Source organism: Balaenoptera musculus, chromosome 12, assembly GCF_009873245.2.
Source record: "Balaenoptera musculus isolate JJ_BM4_2016_0621 chromosome 12, mBalMus1.pri.v3, whole genome shotgun sequence".
Lineage (NCBI taxonomy): Eukaryota > Metazoa > Chordata > Mammalia > Artiodactyla > Balaenopteridae > Balaenoptera > Balaenoptera musculus.
In genome coordinates this window covers 31,034,873-31,043,591 of record NC_045796.1, presented here as the reverse complement: position 1 = coordinate 31,043,591, position 8,719 = coordinate 31,034,873, and the positions used below count along the sequence as shown (strand labels likewise).

General features: G+C 35.0%; 1 protein-coding gene across 1 annotated transcript; it reads right to left on the bottom strand.

Annotated features, from left to right (window-relative positions):
- Positions 1-6,707: 6,707 nt before the first annotated feature.
- LOC118904955 (trace amine-associated receptor 1) lies at positions 6,708-7,727 on the bottom strand. The gene has a single exon (XM_036871148.1). It carries the CDS (start codon positions 7,725-7,727, stop codon positions 6,708-6,710), a length of 1,020 nt encoding a protein of 339 aa, XP_036727043.1.
- Between the last annotated feature and the right edge of the window lie 992 nt (positions 7,728-8,719).

The following is an 8,719-nucleotide window of genomic DNA, read 5'->3' as shown; positions in this document are numbered from 1 at the left end:
TCCTTGTAATGTGAACCATGGAAGAAAAATCAGTGGATTACCTGTGTGTTTCTGCTTATTCTCCCAACTTTTAATAATTTTCTGTGCTTGGGAGAATATACAGACAAAATGAAAACATTAGACCATTTAAAAATAAAGATATCAACACATTTCAAGCCTATGATATCACTGTTCGCAAACTCTTCTGTTTGTCCAGAGTAAAGTCTTGTGAGAATTGCAAATAACAGTAGTTAAATGTGTTGATTGGATATTTACCAATGTCCCTGGCCCTTCATTTACAGTTTGACACTTTGAATCTGCAATTCGAGCCCATAGTCCAAAGAGACCAGTATAAGCAGCATTTCTCTCTTTGCTCTCATTTGCTAAACTTTTGAGTAAATAGAGACCAGAGGGCATCATTAACACATTGATTGTTCTGCCTTGATTGTGACGGGAAATAATATCACACTATAAGTCATTGGGGAAGTAGTTGTACTTAGTGGAGATAGGAAAACATTTATCACAGAACTTTATTTGAGGAACCAAATGTATGGGGAATTCTCAGACTATTAAGCAAAGTGTAAATCTGAGAAAGAAAACTTTAGCTGACGCAAGAGAGGCAAAAGAGTGACCTCTTAGTCTATCTTCTTATTTGATGTAAATATGTTTACAGAGCTGGCATCATGAGTAAAAACCAAACAATCATTTATCTGGAAGGTTTTAGAAATCTCAGAAAAACCATTCAACTAACAAACATCACACCTCAACTCTGGTTGGCTGATACAAGAAAACTCTTAAATACTCATTTTGTTTGTCCCTTAATGATTAATTTCAAATTTTAGAGTTATGAGTAAATTACATACATAGAATAAATTAAGATTCTGTGTCAACAGAGGGTATAATACTGGATGAAGCCAACTTTTTTCTTAGCAGTAAGAATTCTTTTGCTTGTGTTTGTTCGTGGCCTTTGTCATCTATTTTCACTGAATTGTGAGCATACGTTATAAACAGTCCTTATGACCTTAATTTCTTCAATGATTGGAGCTGACCTGATGCCTCCCTGGTATGTTGCAGGCTCACCATAAAACCTTACTGCCAAAAACGCCTTTCTTGCTATAGGTGTTACTAACAGCGTACAATAGTGGATTTGGGGATTTCATAAAAAGAAAATTTTTTAACCATGGGGGCAAACATAGGTTTGTCAAATGAGATCCTTGTTAAAATCTTCTGTCTATTATTACCATATTTTCATAAAAGAAAAGAACATCTTAATTCTGGAAATTTAGTAAGGACATGATCTTAGACAAAAGACAGTCTATTAAATTGAGTAAGTATTCCATAATGAAAAACTCATTACATTGTGTTTATTTTCTCACTTTATAATGATTCTGTAAAAAGTTTGTCACAGCCAACACTAATCCTCAGACTGGGAGGATTTGGGAATCCCTGAGTTAGATGGTCAAGGCACCAGTAGTTTGAGAAAATAACATTAAAATGCTTAAATTTTAAGATACAACTTTAGAAATAGTTTTTCCCTTGCTGGTTTAAAAATGTTGCATTCAAATCAGTTAGTTATCTTTCCTCTCTCCCTTCCTTGAACAAATGTTCCTAGAGCAACTATTCTGACCCAGGTCCTATGGTAGGTGCTGGAGATAAGTGAGCCCTTGCCCATAGAAGCTCACAGCCAGGGCTTCTGAGCTCATTTCTCAGTTTCAAATACATTATTCTCCTAAATTTTCACTGTACTATATGAACTTTAAATTTTTAAATTCCTTTTTCTTAAAGATCTAAGGCAATGGTTCTTAGAAGAAATGTAATCCAAAGAACCCGGGTTGCAGTTTGAAATTGCAGATTTCTGAGTCTCAGTCCAATCAATTCCAAATAATTCGAAGGCAGTTACATCAGCCTGGGTAGTAGCCCATAAGCTAAGTCTAGTTAGCAGTTTCAGAACAAATTTTTAAATAACTTAACTGTTAAAATATTTTTCTGTTCATAAAAAATACATATTTATTGCCAGAATTAAACCTGTACAGGCACATCTGCTTCAACTTGGCTGGGGATAAAATTATGAGTCCCCATGTTGCTGCATATTCCCCCCCCCCCCCCACTTCCTGAAATAAGAAAGAGAGTGGAGTTTGTAGCCAGAACAGACTTGGACTAAAATCTGTCTCTAACTGTCATTAGCTCTATCCCCTTGGGTACCTTATTATCCCTGATTCTTCTATTCCCCTAAAAAAACGTGCATTGAATGACTTCTCTGTGCCAGGTGTACCCTGAGTACAGGGTACAATGATGAATAAGACACAGTCTCTTAACTTCTGCAATCTACACTCCAGTGTGAACACAACCAAGGAGTGTACTGATGGGAAGGGCAAGACATATTTGGAGAGTTCAGAGAAGACCCCTATCTGGTCTTAGGGGATTTAGATAGCTTCCTGGAGAGGTAACCCTCAAGATAAGTCTTTTAAAATGAGTAAATGTCAGCCAGTTAAGGGAGGTGGGGTTGTGGGGAAGGGGGCTTTTCAGGCATGGCGGCTGCAGGAGCAAAGACACAAAGAGGGAAAGCACAGGAACCACGAGGAAAGCTGGGACTTGAACCCAGGCTTGTCTGGTTCCAAAGCCTGAGGACGTCCCTCTGTGCAGGGAGCTTCAGAACTTTGGCTCTACACCAGCATGCCTCAGGGCTTACACAAGGTGCTCGCCCAAGTTCATTAGCTAGGTAGACAACAAATAGTTACTGTGCAGATAGATATCAATAGTATATATGTAGAACTGTAGAATAGAATATGTAGTTACTTTATGTATATGTATTTTTATAGAAATTATTTTTAAAGAAATAAAAATTCCCACACTCTTTCAAATATACTAAATGCCAAACATTGCACATCACAGACTAATGCGATAATGTATCACCAGGTTAACTTCTTTCTGCATAGACCTTGGAATAAATCTTCTACTATTCTTTTGTATAATTTTAATTGTAGAATTTATTAGAATTTATTTTCTTGACATAGGGCCTTCGTGTCCATGTTATTTCTATTTCTATTACAGCTCCCCCTCAGCAGTCAAGGTTGAGAAACACTACTTTAACACACTGCATTGTGAAAATATTGACCAATAAACAAATGTTAGAGCTTATCGTCGCAGTTAATGCTTATCTGACTGGTATATTTATGAAGAGGAAAGTTTGCCATTGATAAGCCATTGTGAGTGGCTGAATTTAAGCTTCTAAATCACTTTAATTGATAAATATGCTGAGAACTTTTAATTTGTGTGATTTCTTCCTCCTGAAAAAAATCAAAGGCAAAAACAAATTAGATGCTGAGGTTGATATGACTTTACAGTAGAACTAGCCTCAATGGAACGCTCTAACCAAATCAGAATGTTGGTGCAACATAAATTGACTGGGAGCTTAGACACTTGGGAAAGAGGTTTTAGGAGGAGGAGGAATGTGGGACAGAAGGTCAGGACCTGGCAAAGACAAATTTACTTTCTCTTAATACCTGTTTACAGTTGACCATGTGCTCAATGACCTGTGTTGAAACACTTTGGGAAATGCATATATACTTTATCTTAAAAAAAAATCTTTAGTCTGATTCTTACATCACCTAGCTTATTTGAGTGCAACATTCAAAGTATCTCTCTGAATAATTCTTTCTTTGGTACACTTTATAGTCTGCTAAATTTGAAAATATAAATCATTCTTTAAACACTTAAGTTAATGTTCACACTCTGGTTGACAATGTACAATTAACCAAACTGATTCACCAGAATCCACCAATCTACAGGAGTTTATATGGTTTGCTTTACTTTTTTGGCCAAAATTATTTATGACTCTCCAAAGATTGGATTATTGACTTCAATAACCAAGCTGAAAATCAGGATGGAACTTCCATTTCACTGATCTCTTAAGATGGCAATATTATTATTATAAAAAAGTCAGTTCCAACAAACTCCTTGCTAATACATTTATTTTTATCTCTTCTTGAGTGGAAACTTATATGAATACTTCTCTTTGAGAGGACAGTGGAATATGAGACTGTTTTGAATGAACGTTGTCTGGACTAGGAAAGGACAGTCATGTCGTGTTGTTGCAATTGCTTTCTTGGTGTTTACCGTAATATTGTATGTCAAGTTAAAGTTCTTTTCTTGCATGCAACCAAAAATTACTCCTACAGAGAATTCATTAGAAGACTATCATCTGGGACTCATGGAATCCATAAGAGAATGGATAAGTCAGTTTGGAAATGAATGCTTGGGTATCTCTGGAGTCTGGGAAGCAAGAATTCCAACAACACCAAGAGCAGTCAGGTCACAGTCTTACCACATGGATAGGATGAAAACCCACATTTTTCGTTTGTTTGTTTTCTGCTAAAAATCACTGTCTTTTTCCCTTCACTTAAGATTCAATTTCCAAAGAAAGACCTTCTGAAAGTTTTAGTGTAGGTTATCCACCCATCTGTTTAGTTAACGGGAAAGGCAGAAAGCCAGTCTCTTCATTACAGTTCCAACAGTTTATCCCTAGTTGGGATGGGAAAGTTCTCAAAAGCTAATTGGATTCCAGTTGGGAAATGGATTCTGGGCAACCAAAAGACCAAAATACCTTCTGCATGAGGGAATGGTAGCTAGAATAAAGCTGGGAATAGGGAAAGACAAAGTTGTTTCTTCTTGTTTTGCTGAGAGGATGGGTTATGGGTTGTCTTTTATTATGAGTATTAAAAACAGAGGTTACAAAGAGAAATAGGCTATAGGGGATTTAGTACTAAGTAAAAAAGGTAGAATTATCTGAGTCATGAACTTGTCCCGAGAAAAATGTGGGCTCAATATTAAAACCTGAATAGTAATTTAAAATAGATATGACAAGGATGACTCTTATCAACACTATCAATATCAATATTGCTCTAGAAATTCTGACTAATGAAGTATGCAAAGAATGTAAATAAGAATAACTATTGGAAAGGAGATAAAATGTAGCATTATTTGAGGATAATATGACTATATAATGAAAACCCAAACAGGTCAACTGAAAAACTAAAATAAATTTTACTGTACACCAGCAATAATAATTACATAGAAAATATAATGACCTAAAAAAGATATATTCATAATAGGCAAAGCACACACACACATACACACACACACACACACACACACACAAAAAGTACAAAACATCTAAGAATGTGTGGGAGCAAATGAAGAAAACCACAGAAACTTGCTCTAAGGTACAGAAAACTGTCTAAATGCTTTTGTTCTTTCTAAAAATTTATCAAAATGGTTTCACAAGTAGAAAAAGCCAAGGTAGTTTTTGAAACTAGGAGTGATTAGGGGCAACTTGTCTTACCATCTACTAAATGAAAAGGTTTTAAAAATGTTTTTAAAATCTACTAGAACAAAAATCTAGTCAGATCAATGGAACTAAATATACAGTCCTGAAACAGACTATAAAAGGTGGAAGGGTTTGTGAACAGAAATGTATATACAGGAACATGCATTTTAGTTTCATTTAAAATTAGCTGCCTTACCCTAACTTACCCATGAGCATAAGTCACAGTTATTAAATAGATAAATTCAAATCCCTGGTGCTACTCAATGTAATAAAAACGACATGAAGTCTGGATAAGAAACAGCTGAACTGCAAATGGGTACTTATGATTAAGAATGTTGGCCCACTTCTATAAGGGGATCTTACTTGAAACCACTATTTTTCCTCTTTTTTCTTTTGTATATGACACCTTAATAGATATGGCATACACTGTGTCCGATTATACCTCTTCTTATCCCTCATGTTTAGCTGCTTTGATGGATAGCTGCTTCTCTTTCAGTGTAGCCTGGAGCCCAACAAGTGAATTTGTTTTACTTCATACGGCTTGTGTTTTGAGTCCTACCACACCAGCCACGACCTTGAAATATGGTGAAATCCTTCCAGATATTTTCATGAGCTTCAGTAACAGGTAACAGGAATTAATTTCTATTGTTTGAAAAAAAAGGAATCAAAATGAACTGAGTGGTCAACGATGGGAAAATGGTTAACAAAAAATTTTATGCATCCATACAATGTAACATTATACAGTCACCAAAAAATGAAGTTTCTAAGAATTTTGAATGATATGGTTCTTTCAGGAAGTGAGCTCTGAGTGCTATTTTAATTTTATTTTGTTTCTATGTGATATATTATTTTTATTTTTTACTTTATTTTCTAAATTTCCTACAAGTATGAAAATCAGAAAAAACATATTTTAAAAATATAAAAATCAAGAGATTTAAGAATTAGAATATATAAATAAGAATTAGTGATAAATAGCAAATTATGTGTAAACAATTACTTAATAGTAACATTTAATGTATACTTTTAGTTGATTTTACAAAAAGGCATATATATTCAAGCAAATGAATGACAAATCTCTTCTAATTTGCAGCCCCAAATGTAGCCTCTTAGTTTCCACCACTGAACAACTGAGTAAGGGACCACTGTCAATATCATGGCAGTTCATGTAGGGGCAGGAGAAGTTCTTTAAAATATAAGTCCCTAAATTCTGGGCTTGTAAAGCTTCAATATGTATAATAAGAATGGCAAATAGGAAGCAAGATATAAGCATCATATCTAACTACACAATCTTTGACCCTAATACTTGATAAAAGCCCCTGTAGCTGGTGCATGTGGTTGATATTATGTTGTGTTCATAAATATGATCACCAACTGTTTGGCAAAACAGTAAAGTCTAATAATTCTATGAATTTAATTCTAAAAATAACTTACATCTAGATGAATCTTTTTGGAAAATTTTACCAAATAGAATCATCTTCAGTGCTCTTCTGAACCAGGGATAGAAAAATGCATAAACCATTGGATTTAAAGTGGAATTCAAGTAGCCAAACCAAATCAATGCATCGTTCAGGATGGGTGGAATAGTATAGTCCAGGAAAGGATCCATGACCGTGCAGACAAAGAAAGGACACCAGCATGTTAAGAAAACTCCCATCACAATCCCTAAAGTCTTTGTAGCTTTCCTTTCTTTGCTTCGTGAAATTCCATTTTTCTCTTCCAACCCAATTCGAAACTTCTGATTTGCATCATTAATTGATCTTGCCTGCCCTTTCGCTATGAAATATATTCTACAATAGATGCATATCATAATAGAGCCAGGTATATAGAAAGAAGTCATAAAGGCCAGAACCCCAGATGTTTTGCTGAAGAAGACAGAGCAACTCCCTATGCAGTGAATGTGTTTGTAATACATCTCTTCAGCTCCTTTGAAGTTTAGCTCCAGAAAGATCATTCCAAATGCAAAAAGAGCAGGAATACTCCAACTAATGAAGATCATCACAAAAATAACCAAGATGTTGATCTTAGTTTTGTATCTCAGTGGGTCACACACAGCATAGTAGCGGTCAATGGAAATGAAGGATAAATGAAAAATTGATGCTGAGCTCAGCATAATATCAGTGCTGGTGTGAATTTTACAGAAGACTTCTCCAAAATACCAGCAGTGCTCAACGGATCTCACCATACTATAAGGCATGACCAGGCACCCCAGCAGAAAGTCCACAGTGGCCATGGAATGAATGAGCCAATTAGTTGGGGTATGAAGTTGCTTGAAGTGTGATATAGAAATAATAACTATTAGATTGCCAACCACTGTGGTCAGAATTATGAACACCATTAAACTGTACAGGGAAGCACGGACATCATTCGACCAGCTGGTTTTCACACAGGAGATATTAATTATATTGTGGCAAAAGGACATCATTCCTGAGGGCTATGCACTAGTTATTATCTTTTCCTTTGTGTGTTGAGGAGTCTTTCTTCGAAATCCATGATCAGGCTGGAGTTCCTTCTTTTATTTCCATATATGTATCCCAGAAACCTGGGAGGAAAAAAGAAAGGAAATCATCAGCAATTTGATTCTTCTCACTTTTAACACATTTACCTATTACTTCCTGCTGAAAAATGATTATTTTGGAAAGAGCTTTTATTTCCAAGTTTAGTTCAGTTGTTCAGCTCTACAATTATTTTTAACATCTACTTGATGCTGGTCACTGTGCTGGAAATGCAAAGCTGAATTATTCGTTTGAAATATATGATTCTGTAATTCTGTAATACTCAGCTAAATTCTCGAATTTGCAATACATTTTTCAATACACGTATAATACATATTATGTGTAATATATAATATGTTATATAATTATGTATTATAAATATAAAAAGAGGGGGAGAGAGAGAGTTTGGAGGAAGAATGTAAATTCTGGCTATCAATGAACAACCTGTCACTATATTGTGAAAATGCTGGAAAATAACAAGTCTTAGAATTCCAGGAGTCTCCCCTCCTCTTTGGCTCTTATTCCCTCTGGGCTGACAGTTTAGATCAAGACCACATAGAAATTAAACTTATCCAAAACTAGAATTGGAGGAATAAGATATTTAGGAACTAAAATGCATATTTTAGTAAATTTGAAGTATCTCTCCCCCTAATCCCTTTCTGCCTTCTCTTCTCAGGAGGAAACATATTCATATCAAGTACATCTGTAAGATTTATTTCAATAAACACCCAGGCTCACTTTATGACAGAACAAATTGCAGACTAAATCTATTTATATTATCTGAACTCTGTAATATTTGAATTATAATTAAAATTTTGCTAAAAGAATGATGGAGTTTTTACTATGAAATTTGTGTTCACTCAACTAAACTATCATTTAGAGTTATAAATCTTCTAATGGACTTTTTTTCCTCACTATTTCC